At 48.1% G+C, this 16,901-nt stretch overlaps 1 protein-coding gene across 2 annotated transcripts in view; it reads right to left on the minus strand.

Annotated features, from left to right (window-relative positions):
• The window catches only part of MYLK3 (myosin light chain kinase 3), a 67,987-nt gene that overhangs the window by 39,941 nt on the left and 11,145 nt on the right, over positions 1-16,901 (minus strand). Inside the window, exons 1-2 of one of the 2 annotated variants that reach the window (XM_082437700.1) lie at positions 7,009-9,355; positions 683-773 (exon numbers count right to left, since the gene is read on the minus strand). In XM_082437700.1, coding sequence (XP_082293826.1) covers positions 683-773; positions 7,009-7,479 — 562 coding nt within the window. In that variant the 5' untranslated portion in view covers positions 7,480-9,355. Of the gene's footprint in view, positions 1-682; positions 774-7,008; positions 9,356-16,901 lie in introns of those variants that run through there. The other variant, XM_082437701.1, reaches the window with a different exon arrangement.

Here is a 16,901-nt window from a genome sequence, read left to right on the forward strand (position 1 = left end):
TTTATAATAGGCAGACTGGAAATAACTCAAGTGACCATCAGGAGGGGATTGGTTGACTACACCAGGGCCGCTCAGGCATAAAAAAGGAGAAACGAATATCTCCATATGCGGCTACAGAGTGATCTCAGGATATACGGTGGAGAAAAGCAAGGAGGAGAAGTGTGTGGTATGCTTCTGTTTGTCTAAGAAGGAAGGCTGTGTGTATGTGAGCACACACATGTGTGTGTACGTGAGCACGTACATGTGTGTGTATAACCACTTATAATGTAGTCTAAAGAGACTGGACCTCAAAGGAAAGATAAGACAAAAACTTTTTTACATAGTTACATATGCAGGGGAGAAAATAGGATGCAGGGAACATGCATAGAAGCTAGACTTCTCTTAATATACCTTATTTTGTCAATTCGGCTTTGGAACCATGTAAATATTATGCAAGATTATAAAAGAAAATTAGACTTTAAAAAAAGCAATCCATAAAAATCTAAAGCAAAGTGAAATAAACAGCAATACAGAATGGAATAAGCATAAAGCACAAAAAGAACTGCAAAAAAAAAAGAGGAAGAAGAACAAGTTTCAACAGTTTTTCAGTAATCATGGTGGTGGTGGTGGTGGTGGTGGCGGTGGTATTTTTATTCTGAAATTAGGTGTGCATGTGGGATAAAGCCAATGGGGCCCCACTCACCTTCCCAAGGCCCCCTGAGCTCGGCTTGCACGCCTCTGGTGCTCAGCGCGTGCTTTGGTTTTGCTCCTTTCTCTTCCACTCGCTCTTTGTTCTAAAAGAATAACCATAAAAACTAGCATCATCATCAAATTCATCGTTCAGGCCACAAACATTTGTTGAGCACCTACCTTGTGCTTGAAATAGAAGAACTTAGGTTATTTCTCATAGTCTCAGAGTAATACTAGAGGGTACATATTACTATTGTCATTTTAGAGATAAGGATGCTGAGGCTTTCCCAAGGTCACCAAGTCCTTTCTAATGGGTCACCGTAGTGCAGGTAAGGGGCAGACCTAGCCCCTGACAGGGTGATCTAAACAGACCGGACCTGAAAATACTAGACAAGACGTGGAAAATAAATTTAAGGTGTCAATTTAGATCAATCGGTCATGGCTATTACAGTGTTGGCTTGAGTTGGATACTGAGGTCAGATAAATCCATGCTTGCAGAGGGAGAGTGCCACTATCAATTAATAATGTCTGCTTGGGAGCTAGGTGGGTGGATCCCAAGGTTGCCTCTTTGCAGTACTGGACCCTTGAACCAGACTTGCTGGGTTTAAACCCCACCTTCACCACTTGGCCAAGATCCTTAACTTCTCTGCATCTCACTTTCCTCATCTGTAAAATGGGGAGAATAATATTATCTACTCGTAGAGCTAGCGGGAGGATTGGGGGAGTTAATGTGTGGAATTTCCTGAGAAGTGCTCCCAGCACATGGTAAGTGCTCAATAGCTCGGATGATTTTGTGCTGTCTGAGACAGACAGAGCAGATCATGTAAGGACACTCGGAGCCCACCCAGTGAGGCTCTCAGCAGCTCTTCCTGAACTGAATGGTCCACACCAGTCCAGTGCATATGCTCGTGTCCCTGAAATCGTCCAGAGCACTCAGTATTTCCAAATGCAAATATTTTTAGGTCGCCTGACCCTTGCTGGGTCCCCCTGGTATTTCTGAGCCTTTGACTGATATGGCCCCTAAGATTCCTCCTGGCACTTGTCACAGAAGTGGGTCTGGTCTCAGGCCAGAGACTGAAGGCCCTTTCTCCTGTCTTGGCCACAGAGGCCCTAACTGGGAGCCCAGAGTCCAAAAAGAGCTCGTATTATTTTTGGCTTGCATAGAATTTAAAATTTTTAAATTTGTTATCACCATTTTAAATCTAGGAGATTTTTACATCAAAATTCTAAGTTCCATTTTGGGGTTATAGAATTGTTCTACATTTTGATTGTGGTGGTGGTTATTAGGGTGTATACATTTGTTGAACTGTATACTTAAAATTTGCATACTTAGTGTGTGTATGTGCAGTTTATTGTATGTAAATTATACCTTAATAAAACTGATTAGAAAAAATTCTAGGTTCCCAGCTTCTCTTGAAAAAGAAAATCAGAAGATCTGGGAATTCCAGGCCCATGTGGCAAAAATCAGCTGGAGCAATTCCCACCATAGTGCTCACCTCTCTTGCATGTCTCCCTGACACTAAGGATGGAGGTTACGTTTGTTACCAAATCAGGTCCAGCTGCTTTTTGCTCAAAATGCAATAGCTGAGAGAGGCAAATGTTGGTGGAAAGGAAAGTTGCTTTTAATCAGAATGCTGGCAATCTGGGGAGATGGTGGACTCAGCGTCCCCCAAAAACCACCTCCAAAGAATCTGCTCAGCCATGAAAGTTTTTAAAGGGAAAGAGGGAGGTAATCTCAGTTAATCAGAGTTATCGCCATCCCCCAGGGTATGCAGGCTTGTCGTGCAGGCTTGTCGATGCTATCTTGCTCACAGTTTGTTCACACAGTTTGTGAGATTACTGAAGGGGAAGCTAAGGAAGAGATCTGGTGTTCTGTTAGTTACTTATTCTTCATTCCTACTTCTTCAATCTACAGAAAGAACTGACATGTTAGGCAAGTTATCGTGTGATCAAAAGATTTGAAAGTTGCGCTTGGGCCAGAGATGAGTAGAGCATGGGGGAGCCTGGTTTAAGGTTAGTGACAAGACAAAAGGGGCCTCCTGCAGAGAGCTCTTTCCTGCCAAAAGCTGCTTACAAATCCCCACTTGTCAGAGCATCATTCCGTTTCTATGGGATTATGGGCAAAAGTCCATCTTCTGTAACTACTTCGTGCTGACGTAGGGCGCCGTATTCTTAGAGTGGAAGATGTCGGCATGGGTCTCTAGCATCTCTTTGCTGTCAAGTGTAGTTGCCCATTTACATATACGGGCAGAAGAAGCTACAATTATGTTGATGCCCACAAAGATATAGATAATTATGAGCAATGGTATCCCATTCTCTTGAGGCCAGTTCTTGAAACTTTGCTAGCCACAGATTCAGTGCTGCTCAAGATGGAGCTTATGTCACGGCTGCAGTCTGGTCATCATGTAGTTAGCTTTTTCCCTCTGGTGGCAGTTACAGTGTCTGTAAAACAACTCAGGAATGTGCATCAGACACTGAGTCTGTGACTCTATTGTCCTAATCATTAGCTGCTTTGGCCTGCTCTTTTGTGACTCGGGGAGGCCTGGGAGACTTCAGCTTTTCTACAAACAAGAGGCAGGGGACGTGGAGGGGCCTTTGTACTGGAGTGGGGGTGGGGTGTGGCACAGGGTTCTGCTTGGTTCCAGGTTGGTTCCACTGGAACCAGTTTTCCTATGCTGTGCCCACTTCTCTCAGTCCTGTTTCCTGCTCATGTCTTTGGGATTCCAGGACAGTAAGCTTTGCCCTCTTAATGGTAACAACATAACACATGGAAACACTTAATAAATAACTGCTAGCTGCTGTCATCATGATTATCACCAGCATCATCAATGTGACCCGGATGCCCTGCTCTGCAGACACCTCTCCTTTGGTCTCTTTTCAGACTCTGTCCTGCCACCCCCGTAGTTGGGGGAACTGGAAGCATTATCACGGCTGCCTCCTGTTTCACCCACCAGTAGAGAAAGACTTGAACAGACTGTCCTTTGGTAGACCTTGTAGGGCTCAGACTGTCCTCTCCCGCCCTTTGTCTTTGGTGGAGAGAGGCGTGCGCGCGCACACACACACACACACACACACACACACACATGCAGAGCTGGGTTTTGACTTCAAGGCTCAAATTTTTGGTTCCTGTCTTGTCCGATGCATCCAGAAGAAAAAGGCTAGACCCCAAACGCCTAGGCATCTGGAGGACTGATGCCTTCTGAGCAGCTTGACTGTGATTCTGCGCATCCTGGCTGAGCCCTTCCCTGTCCATGAGAGAGCACGCGGCTTCCAGTAATAATCTGATTCATTGTTACAACCAAACGAAGTGCCACTGGGCACTCCAGACCTGAGGAGGAGCTTCCCGAGGTCCTGGCAGCCAGTGCTAAGACTGAATTCGATTCCACAGATTGCTATGCCCCTACTCTCCTAGGAAATACAAAGAGGATCTCCAGAAAGTCTCCACAATGCACTGCTTTCAGCGTGGACAGTGTGTTAAATAGCTGGGGCTCGGTCACAGCTGTCTAATGGCCAGCCCTGCCAGCACACAGAGGGAAGCAGAGGCCTCGCAGTCAGCAGGGAGCTGACAGCCTGACTGGGAGACTAGATCTAGCCCTGTACATAGTTACTGACATGTGTATTAAACACAAAGACCGGAAGAGAGATCAATCACGTGCCAGATCAATCACAGGCAAGAACTATGGCAAGAGCTCAGAAAACAGAAAGTTCCATGACTTCACCCTATCCAGAAATGCCTAAATATCTGCAACACGTATGACAGTTAATTTCACTAATATATGAAGAATTCTTACAAATCAAGAAAAAGGCAAAAAAAGAAATAAAGGGGAAAGGGTATGAGCAAATTAAAACTACAGTGAGATATATCATTCTGTCTACTTTTGGTTATGTTTGAAATTTTTCAAAATAAAAAGATTTTTTTTTTAATTTTAAGAATTAAAAAAAAAGTTAGCTTTAAGAGGCGTATAACCAATTGCCTTATTTGGATTTTAACTCAAATAAACAAATTATAAAAATAAGTAAATAAGGCATAAGCCGATCAGGGACATTTGAACACTGACTGGTAATATCAACTTACCATTCACATTTTAGATCATGATAATGTTTTTTAAAAGAGCCCTTATGTTGGGCTTCCCTGGTGGCGCAGTGGTTGAGAATCTGCCTGCCAATGCAGGGGACACGGGTTCGAGCCCTGGTCTGGGAAGATCCCACATGCCGCGGAGCAACTAGGCCCGTGAGCCACAACTACTGAGCCTGCGCGTCTGGAGCCTGTGCTCCGCAACAAGAGAGGCCACGATAGTGAGAGGCCTGCGCACCGCGATGAAGAGTGACCCCCGCTTGCCACAATTAGAGAAAGCCCTCGCACAGAAACGAAGACCCAACACAGCCAAAAAATATAAAAATAAATAAATAAAAGATTACTCTAAAAAAATTAATTAGTTGATTAATTAAAATTAAAAAAAGAACCCTTATGTTTTAGATATATATGCTGAAATGCTTATGGAAGAAATAATCCATTATCTCAGATTTTCCTCAAAATAATCTGGAAAGAGGGAAGTGGGTGGGAAGCATCAGTCCAGTTATGGGCTCACAGGGTTCATTGTACTAATCTCTATTTTTATAAATGTTTGACATTTTTTATACTAAAATGTTTTTTAAAAAACACATGCATAATAAGATGTTTTCATCCGCCAGACAGGCAAAGAGTCAAAAACTGGATAATATGCTTTGTTAGCAAAAATGGGGCAACAAGCATTCCCATACGTTATCGAATTAGAATAACTTCTTTGAAGGTTGGTTTGGCTTCATTTATTGTATAAATTTACCCTTTGGCTTAGCATTGCCACTTCTAGGAGTGTGTCATATAGATAAACTCACACTTCCATGGTTAGTCACTACATCATTATTTATAATAGCTAAGAATGAGAAACAATATAAACAAACAATGATATGGGACTGATTAACAAATTAAGACACATCCTCAAAAATAGAGCTCTCTGCAACTTAAAGAACAAGAACAAGGAAGCTTTCTAGCTATAAATATGAAACAATGCCCCAAATATATTAAGTTAAAAAAAAAATCCAGGCCAGTACAATGTGAATAATATTTGAGTTAAAACAAAACAAAACAAAGAGGGTGGTGTGTATACCAATGTGCTTGTAGATAAACAGACTCTATCTGGAAGGCTTCACAGGAGACTGGTTCCTATGATTGTCTGGGGTGGAGGGTTGTCCCGGGGACTGGGGGGATGCAGTAGGAGGGAGAATGTTTTTTTACCATGTGCATAAATTAGATTTATTTTCTGTTTTAAAGCTGAGGTTGGTTATCATTGTCAAGAGCAGAAGGTCACATCTCCCTTGCAGGCCTGACTCTCAGGGGAGGTGCAGAAAGCAGGGAGCTGCGGTGGGAGGGGCCGGCTCTGGAGAAGCAGCTGGGCGGGGAGGGGAAGGGATCTGCAGAGCGAGTTCTGGCCTGGCTGGGGAGGGGGAGGGAAGGCAAACTCCTGCAGCCTTGCTCCTGAAAGCCTCAGTCGCTGACAGAGTTTAAGCGCAGACTCCATGCTGGGGGGAAGCTGCAGAGATCTGAAAGGGTGGCTCCAGGCCATCTGAGTGTTGCTAGGTGGCTTACCCTCACTGTTCCCAGTGTTGCCTCTGCGCGCGCGCGCGCGCGCACACACACACACACACACACACACACGCACACACACGCACGCACACCCCAGCCAAGCTTCCATTAGCCAGTGGATCCGATTATGCAACCCTTGGGAACAGCCGCTCCCAGAAATGCCGCACTCCACCCCCAGGCTCCGGCTCCCGCCTGTGTCCCCCGTGGGTCACTGTCAACACTCATCGCCCCACAGGCAGCTGCACACTCCGCCCACTCGGGGACAGAGCACAAGCCTGGGGACAGGAAGGGAGGGGGGTTTGGGTTTCTGAAGGGGGTTCTGTCAGGGTAAACTGAGCGCTCCCCACCTCTCTCCCACCCCAGGTGTAAGGAGAAAAGAAGTTCCTGGGATGTCAAAGAAGTGTAACTGCCCTCCTCTCCCTAATGGCTCATTTGTCCCCCACTTCTAGGTTCCCTGCACAGCCCAGGGCCCCACAGAGGCACTGCCTCTCCCTTTCCCTGGGAGAAATCCACCTGTCCTGCCCTGTCTGGAAATCCACCTATGGTCTTTAAGCTTCCATCTCTCCTTGTTCCCATCAACAGGTCACGCAGGAGGCACAAGACGGCACAACAGCCCTCCAGTTCTCCTAAGACTAGCTTCCTGTCTGTCTCCCCACCAGGGCCCCGAGCCTTCCTTCCAGCCAGAAGGGCACCGGGGCAGGGCAGCAGGAACCAACCTCCGCAGGGCCGTCGGCCAGACTTCCCTTCCTCCAGGGGACACTGCCTTGCATGATGAAATCCACCACCTTCGAGTTCTGGAGCACGGCCCCCAACAAAGCTATGGCTTTGTCCACAGCCACCACCATCCGGAAGAGGGCTTCTAGCCTGGCGCCCTGCTGGGCGACATCCTGCCGCCCGGCCCTCACCAGCTCCAGGACCTCCGGCCACCCAGCCTGCATGTCAGCGGGGGGAGTGCGGTCGGCCCCAGCTGGGCCCAGAATACGGGAGGCCTCCAGCCGGTGCAGGCCTTGCTCCAGGTGGCCCATGCCTTGGTACACGCTTTGCAGTTTCTCCATGACGTCTTCTTGGAAATTTAAGAGTTTGTCAACCTTCTCGTCCAGCACGTTAAGCTTTTGGTCCATGGTGGTTAAGCAGGCCTTGCCCAGCCCCGGCAGCCCCGGCAAACTCTCCTTGGGGGCTCCTGACATCCTGGTGAAGATCGCCGAGGGTGAGGAATCGGAAGAGCCGCAGACCTCTGGCTTTCACTTGGGCAGCGGTGTCTGCAAGTTCATTGTTCCTTAGCTAAGGCCCACCTGGGTTGTTCAGGGCGCCCAGAGGACCAGACTCTCTCCGAGCCGTTGCCTTTGCTTATCTCCCACTCTGCCATGGCCATGAGTGACAGGCTGGGCTTGGCCCAGGCCCTTCCCCTTGGGGGCCCCTTTGACATCACGGCAGCATTTAACATTCCTCTCTGAGAGGCTGCTGATGGGCAAATATTTTAAGAATCTGCCCAGGGCAGGCAGAGTTCGTGTAGCTGAAACTAAAGGTTAGAAGAAAAGGGATCCTTTAGGTAACGTCCTGATAGCTGGACTCTACAAGGGGGCCTCCGGGATACCAGGGCAGAGTAAGGGCTTTAGAGGTCCAAAGCCCTGAGAAGCAGATGGGCCCCACCCATCACATACACATCCAATTCACAATAAGAAGCTAGACCGAAACAGAAGGAAATGTGAGGCCATTCAACAAAGTTCTGATTTTGCCATGATGAAAAAATTTGACGCTTCTGCAAATTAAAAACAAAATTTTGGTTCCCCTACTTTGCTGATGCCCCAAAGGTGTTTAGTCTGCTCTGGGGTGAATCAGCAGGTCCCTCCCCACATGGGGCCAACAGTCACTAGTCACTTATCCCTAAAAATAGAAGTGAGGAACAGTGGCCTAGGTTACTCACCAAGGATCGTCCCCGCAGGTCATGTTCCTTGCAGATCCCTCTGGGGACCATTTGCCAGTGACCCCCTTCTCCCCCAAGGAGGACTACACAGACGTCAGGCACTCAGCCTCTAAACTGAAACAGGCACAGTAAGGCCCTAGAGAGCAAGGGGCCTGCGTTTCCTGCGGTTTCCAAATATTTTAGCCTCAGAAACACTTGGTTCAAATGAAACTTTTACAGAAGCCACAATAAATATACCAGACAAAAGGACACGCTCAGGCTGACACTAAGGTGGGGTGTGAGGGGGCACCACAGAGCCCAAGGTTGCCGCGGAACAGTCCACTGACAGCACTTGCATCCAGGCCCTCACAGAGAGAAAACAAGGCCAGAGAGGGACTCTGTGCAAGGTGGCCCCGGCACACAACCTCCTGAGGATAGCGCAGCTCTGGTGAAGGCTGGCACCAGGGAAGCGAGTGTTAGCCTACCCCTAAACGCCCTCCTTCTGAATAAAAGCAATTATGAGAATAAATTTGACCTGGAACTCTGACATCTAAAAACACCTTGGGATCGTTTTGCTGTTTTAAGCTGTAGGTGAGTGGTAAACACAGTGTGCAGCTTGACCACAAACCCCTCGCCACTCACCCTCTGTCAGGACAGCTGCCCTTAGCAGCCCATGTAGAAATCCAGACCCATTTCTGGGAGCACAGACTGGGTGTCACTGATGGAACGGCCCAGAGCATGCTCAAAAGGGCACTGGTCTGTTACATTTACTGTGATTTAAAACACACAGATAAACTCTCCTTGGAAAAAGAAATTTGGGACACACCAGGCTCCAGTCCCTCCTGGGGCTTCTCCCTCAGCAGGACCTCAGCTGTCACAGAAAGAAACCAGCACCTGGGTAGGGACTTACTTCTTCCCCCGTAATTCCTGCTTAATACTTCCCTGTGGAAATACTGTTCCCTGGATCAAACTTTGGGAAGCGTCCTCCTAGAGAAATCTCTGGAAGCCTAACACCCAGCACAACGTCTGTCCTACAATAGGTGCCGATAATCTTTGTGAAAGGAAGTCCCCACGGTCTAAAGAGACAGATGCTGTCTCTGGGAGACAGTTCCCACCAATCCTTGGCTTCATTATGAACGCTGCTCTAGAGAGTTTCAGAGCAGCCTGCATCCAGGCAAGTCCTGGGTTAATAAAGCCTGGAAAGATATCCTGAAAGTCTAGATGAACACAAAGGACACAAATAAATGTCCAAGACACCTATTTATATCAAAAGCTAATTACTTAAACTACAAAAGTATTTGCCCCAGGTCTCCCTTAAGCGACAAGTAATTGCAAGGCAGCTGGTTTACTGCAAACATGTCTGCTGCGTCATCCACTGTTACAGAACCACCTTGAAGGCCCCTGAGGCCAGAACAGTGCCCCTTTGGCTTGCCTTGATCCCCAGCACACCAACGTGCCTGGCACATAGGTATTCAAAGCAACTATATGGAAGGAATGAATAAAGGAGGCTTCAGCAGGAGCCGGAGGCTGGGCTGGCCACCGGGAGAATTGTGGAAGGAGGAGGCTGCAGCCCAGATTTCCCAGAACAATCAAATGAGCAGAGGGCAGGAAGCCCTGACAATTCCCAGAAGTAAACTCTGGGACCCTCTGGGAGAAAGCTCAGAATATGCCGACAGGACAAGTCCTTAGGCCTCTTTGATGAAAAGGAGCAGCCAGGAAAACCAGCTTTGAGCCCCTTTCATTTCTCAGCCTCCAGAAGACATGAGTTTATGAGCACACGGGTTCTCTGAGGGCTGGTGCATGGCTTCTCTCCAACTCCCCGATTTAGAGGGCACAGCGAGAGCCATGGGCAATTCCTTTTGGGCCATGCCGCCTGCCCAGAGGACGGGAGAGGCATTCCACCCACCAAGTCAAGAGAACGCAGACCAGAGAAGAGGCAGCCAAGCTGGATGGACGCAGAGCAGCAAATGCAGTGACTCCTCATCCTTCCTGGGCGAGGACTGAGCCGATCCACTCCCGGAAAAACACAGGCTGACCTCTGTTTGCCGTAGGCTGCGGTCAGTGTGTGCTGAACCCCAAGACTCTTCCCTTGTCTTTCTGGTGACAGCCAGCTTTCCCTGAAAAACCCCAGAGAGGCCTGTGGACCCTGAGACCCTAGGTGGAGGAAGAGGGGAGCAGAAGTGCAAGGCTGAGGAGTCCATCCGAAGCTGTGGCTCTCCTCCCTCCCCACCCTCCCTGCAGATCAGAGATCTGTTTCTGGAGAGATGGAGCAGTCCACAATACAACAGTTCTATGCACTGGCTTTGGGGTCCCTTGGGAGCTCCCCATCTGATCCTCAACAAAGCCAAGCAGTCAACAGGTCTCAACCACCCACCCAGGTTTTTGTGCCTTATTCTGAAATATGCACAGAAAAAAAGGATCACCAGGTATTCAAAGAAAGCCCCCAAGATGAAAAGGGGAGCTCAGAACAAATAAACAGAAATATGATTGTGGCAGAAACAGAGAAAACAAGAAACAGAGGAAAGTTTTTTAAAAAGGTTCTCATTAGTAACCACAGAAAACTGTGAAAGACTGTTCCATCCATTAAAAAAGAAGAGGGTGTTATGGAAAAAGAACAAACATAGAATAAAAGAGAGGTCTTTTACAAATACGAATGTTAACATTTAAAAATCCAATATAGGGATTAGAAAACAAGGTTAAGATAATATTCCAGAAAACAGAACTGAAAGATGAAGATGTATACATTAGGAGAGAAAAGATAAGAAAGAGGGACAGTGGATCCAGTTGGTCCTACATCTAATTAACTGGAGTTCAGGAGGAGAAATGAAAGAAAGAGGGAAGGAATTTATTAAAGAAATACTACAGACATTATGCAATTTTAGAACAGAGGATTAAAGAGAAGATTATAAAAGCTCCCTGAAATTTAAAAGAAAAAAAATCACATATCAGAGAACTGGAATCAGAATGACATCAGACTTCTCACCCTAAAAACAACCGGACGCGGCAAGACAGTTAGGCTGTATGTAAAATTCTAGATGAGAGAGAATTAGAATTTTGAAGACATTGCACCACTGTCAGAGGACAGAATAAAGAGTTTTAAGACTTTCCAAGATGTAAAAAAATGTATGCCCCCTTTCTAAGGAAGCTGCTTGGAGGATAAACACCAGCAAAACCAGGGACTAAACAAACAAACAAAAAAAAACAGAGCTCCAGGAAACAACAGCTTCTACCTAGGTCCAAAGTTGAAGCAGGAAGATGGAGGGTCCCCAAAAGGGAGGACTTCAGGGGGGAAAAAGACAGTATACAATATAATATAATTAAAGACATGTAGTAAAATATTAAGAGCATGGGGCCTAGGGTCAGACCATCTGGATTTAACTCCTGCCTCTGCCAGCTTTTAGACAGAATCATGAGCCAGTTTATTTAACCTCTCTGAGTCTGTACTTCCTGGGCTGTAACATAATAACAATGCACGCACTTCATGGAGTTGCCAGGAGGGTCACTTGAGAATGCTTGCAAGGCACCTGGAACAGAGCTTGGCACACAGTGAGTGCTCAAATGTTAGCCATCAGTATGATGCCGACAACAGGGCAAAAGGGGAACAAAAGGAATCAGAGACTCTAAGAAAATCAGAGATCAGGAAAGAATGAAATTAAAGTACATGATTGAATTTTCAGTGAATAATATTTATATAATATAATATTACCTTATATATATACTATAATTTTATGCCATAATAAAGTAAATACTTTATTAAGTTAAAACAGTGATATATGTATTACAAGAGTTGTGAAGGGAAAATGGGGAGAGCTAAATCTTCGTCTCTCTTAAGAGGAAGTCCATAGATAATGAACAAAATTGATGAGGAGAGAATTGGAGGCGAACACCAGGAGAAACAGCTCGAAGACTTCTGCGTGTTTGCGGCTGGGGAGCAGGATGGGAAGCAGGTTTTGCAAAGCTCAAGGGCACAACATCTGAGGGGGAGACGGACATGCGGTAGACTGTGTAGGTTTGTGGATTTATAACAAGTGTGGCAGCACAAGGCAGTGAAAGGTCTTGTTCTAAGAAAATCAAACATCATGACAGTTTTCTGAGAGACAGAGGCCACATATCTTGAGGAAAGGGGTGCTTACCTACTTTCATACCTAAGTGCCCATAGGGGCCAGCTGCATACCTGGAACTTAATCTCCCCGAACACAGCTTTCCTCATTTGTAAAAGGGGCTCATAACAGCGCAATAACCTCAGGGCTATTTGAGTATTCGGATAAGTAAAACACTTAGCACGGCACCTGGCACATGGTAAAGTACATGAAAACGTAGAGCTTGGAACTCACCACCCCTCACCACACCCATCCCACCCCAGAAGGTCAGCCAACAAGGATGGCAGTGTACTCAGTCCCCTCATTGTGCGGTGGGGGCAGGAGGACGAGGGGGTGTCTTCCCAGTCCTAAATCAGCTCCCCCAGCCACCTGGCCTGGCCCAGGCCACCTCCCCGCATGCACCATCAGCTGATGTGCGCTCAGAAAGGGCAAACGCGTCCTCCACGAAGCTGCGCTTACTCCTGGAAGGAAACCAGAGCTGAAACAGAACCTCAGAAAGTCTCGCAGGCTTCAACGTGGACAACTTGGGGGTTAGTGGCCCCTCAGCCTCCTCTGCCCGCTATACGGCATGTTAGTCGGGAAAGGCCTGCGCTGACCGTCCCTGGGCTGCATCCATCAACCAAAGCTTCCTGCTGATGGAGCTTCTTGGTCCAAGAGGACCCAGATCGGGGGGACAATTGTCACCGAGACTCCCTTAGTCCCATGAACCTAACAATGCTTCCTCGGGTTCCTACTTCAAAGCAGACCGGCCTGCTTACCGCAAATATCTGGGTGTAATCCGACGCCCGCTACTGGCCTCTGGCGCTGGGACTGCGAAGTGCCAGAGTGGGGCACAGTGTCCCGTCCTGCTGCTGCGGCTGTGCCAACCCAGTGTTTACTCTGCCTGGAGATGCCCGACTGCCCGGAGGCCTGGGAACGACGTGGGCCGGCCAGGATAGCTTCTCTAGAATTCGGCCCACAGCGATAAGCCTGGCATTTCCACTTATCACTGAGCCTGCCCCAGGCCCCAGAGGCATCCAGAGGTTTCACTTGGTTATCTGCTTTGCTGGGCGGTATCTGCCTCCCTGGGGGCCTACTTCCTGCATCACTTAGCGGAGTGTCCAGTGTGAAACAAACACCACGTGGTCCAAGGAGAGAAGAAAGAAGGGAGGGAGTCCTAGGACAGAGCTGACCTGAGTTCAAAACCCAGGGGCCCAAGAAAAGAGCTGGGGCTCCTTGCCTTCAGGCAGCCCTCCAAGACAGAGCAAAGCCCTGAGCAGCAATAGAACAGGTTGCTTCCGGGGATGCTTGCACCCTGGCTGGGAACCTGGTTAGTTATCTCCAGGCTGGGGGGGACCAGCTATTGCCTCTTCAAGGAAAACTGCTCAGAAAACAATGAAGATATCTAGAGCCCCAAAGGCTGGGGCATGCTGCAGTGAGGGGAAGGCTGTGACCTGCCTCTTCTGCTGAATGAGACACCTGCTCCAACTCAGCTGGTGCCCTCAGGGAGGCTCCCTGGACAGATCTTCCCAGAGTGCCCTGGGGGAGGCCAAGTCCTCCACATACACTGGCACATGTCCACAGACAGACAGACGGAAACACGCGCATATCACTCCAGGGCCCCAACTCACCTGGCCTGGCTGACAGGAATCAGAGAAGGGGCTGCAGGCTTTTGATATTGGCTTGCTTTGCTGAACCTGACCATGGGCAGATCCTGCGCTAAGCACTTTAGCCGCACATGTCTTATTTAAACCTTGCTACAACCCTATAGGGCAGATTACTATTTACTATCTCCATTTTACAGAGGGGGATCAATCTAAAGAACTAAAGTGGCCTACCCAAGGCCACGAAGTCAGAAAACAGTGGAGCCAGAATTCCAACCCAGGTTGATAACTCACAGCACTTTGTCACTCTCAGAGACAGAGAGGACTTCAGAGACTGCAAGGGTCAACTCCCTCATTTTGTAGACGGAGAGTCTGAGACCTGGAGAGGGGAAGGGACTTTCTGAAGGTCACATAGTAAGTCAAAGGCAAAGGCAGGACCAAATAACAAAACTGTTGCCCTCAGAGTGACCATGGAACTCTCCACCCTGCTCTCTGGGTTTCAGAAGGGTGTGTGTGTCATGAAATAGGCCTCTGCCCACCGGCTCAGCTCTGACAGTTGTCTGAGGAGATGAGGAGGGGGCCACAGGGCAGGGACCCCCAAATACTATATTGGTTGCTTATTCTTTCGTAGAAAAACGTCTACAGCTTATCTCATCTGGCTACCCAGAAAGATAGCCACAGTCCTGCCAGGATGAATCCAGGAAATGTGCTTGGGAATAAAACCAAAGTCAAGTTGGCCTCTCTGAAGAAGCAGAGAGGGAAATGACAGCTGCATGACTGGCCTGGGCCTCAGGGAAGTCCCCTGTTAGCTCTCAGGTGGCTAGTGGGTTTGTTCCCAGGATCTCACGGTCTTCTGTAGTCAGCATTCCTACCCCTGGTTGAAGCCTTTTTATTTCATCATTTTCTTTCCCACATACCTAGTCAAAGTTGTTCCCAGCCAAGCACGGTCAGATGGAATCAGCCTGAAAATACCAGAGAAGAACAAAAAGCACCCTCATAAGCCAAATCCACACCAGCAGCTGTTCATTCATTAAACATGTACAGAGCAACACTTACAAGGAAATAATAAAAGCACTAATATTCATCGAGCGTTTCTATGTGTCAGGCACTGTGCTATATCTTCACATAAATTACTTTTGCCCCTCACAACAATTCTAAGAGGAAGAGACTATTATCCCCATTTCACAGACAAGTCAACTGAGGCTTGGAATGACGAAGCCGTTTTCCAAAGTCAGTGTAAGAACCTGTATATCAATGCAGGCAGCCGGACTCCTGAGCCTGCTTACCACTGAAGGAGTCGAACTGAAACATTTTGTCTAGAACCCGACTCTGTCTCTGGGGGGCTGCATTTGCCAACTGCCAATTCAGAAACACAATTACAGTTGCAAGTTGGAACTAGGCCAACCAGTTTCTTGCCAGCACATTGGATTGCCTGTCCTACCGGCTCACACTGGCAGGGTGGACCCACCTGCAAAGTGCTTTGATATGTGCTCCGCTTACGCTCATCGGAGGTGCATGGATTGTGAATCTTATTTTACTCATGAAGAGACTGAGGGTCCCAGGGAGAGGCAGTGCAGAGCGGGTCTTGGCCCCAGGGCCTGTGTTCACCGTACTAGGTAGGGTTTCTGACCACACACACACACTCACACACAATCACAATCACGTTAGGATCCCCAACACATCTGACTTGATAGGAATCAGAGAAGGGGTTGCAGGCTTTTGATAGTAGCTCTGAGCCTGACCAGGGCAGACCTGTGCTAAGCCCTTTAGCTGCAATATCTTACTTAAACCCCTTGATTGTGCTGACTCTTGCGAGCTCAGAACTCTGCTTGTGCCATGGCAAACTCAGGAAGTCTGGGTGGGAGCAAAGTTAACACACTGGAACAACAGAGAAGGTGGCACAGCCACTAACTGCTGGGTGCAAAGGATGTGGGTGGGATGGGGCAAAATTATATGATACACCAGTGTTTCCAGCCTTCTCGTATCTGAGAAAAAGAATTCCAGCATCGTCTGCTCAAATTCTCTCCCCGCATTTTATCCCTACCCTCCGAGGAGAGCCTGGTCTCAGGATTTTTGGTGTCAGATCTGAAGAAGGGGTGGAATCCGAGGTCTGGAGGAGACAATTTAGTGAGCTGGGTAGCAAAGTACCAAGAAGGGGAAGAAAAGACAGGGAGAGATAGACAGGGAGCAGGGCCTGGGGTTGGGGAGCTGCAGACCTGGGGCAGCCCCATGATGTGAGAGAATGGGTGAGAAAAGAATGGAGGGTTTGGAAAACTGTGTGCTGCCACATGTGGATGGTCATGAGGAATCATAAGTAGGAATGGCAGAGTGGCCTACCTTCCATGGCCCCAAGTCTTTGCAGAAACTCAGTCACTTGATGTCAACCAATACAGGGTGTAAGAGGGAGGTAAAGAAATTGGAAGAAGTTTTGGCAAAGTGAAAGGACTTCTTGCCAGAAACAGGACTTGGGCTGAGCCTTGAAGGATGGGTGAGATTCGGGGAGGCCAGGGAAAGGTGAGGGCACAGAGTGAACAAAGCTCCAGGTGGAGCCTGGCAGATGGAAGTGACAGTGCAGAGACTGGCCTCAGGCCACGAGGTGTCAATGGAGGCCCAATTGATTCAGCAGGCAGGACCCTTAAGAACGTGGACCTGGGGCTTCCCTGGTGGCGCAGTGGTTGAGAATCCGCCTGCCAATGCAGGGGACACGGGTTCGAGCCCTGGTCTGGGAAGATCCCACATGCCGCGGAGCAACTGGGCCCGTGAGCCACAACTACTGAGCCTGCGCGTCTGGAGCCTGTGCTCCGCAACAAGAGAGGCCGCAATAGTGAGAGGCCCGCGCACCGCGATGAAGAGTGGCCCCCGCTTGCCGCAACTAGAGAAAGCCCTCACACAGAAATGAAGACCCAACACGGCCATAAATAAATAAATAAACCCAAGGTTAAAAAAAAAAAAAAAAAAGAAAGTGGACCTGGAAAGTCAAGCAGAGACATTTAGACCCAAAGGAGCAAGATAAAGGGGCAACA

This window comes from Balaenoptera physalus (assembly GCF_965194825.1).
Source record: "Balaenoptera physalus genome assembly, chromosome: 19".
NCBI lineage: Eukaryota > Metazoa > Chordata > Mammalia > Artiodactyla > Balaenopteridae > Balaenoptera > Balaenoptera physalus.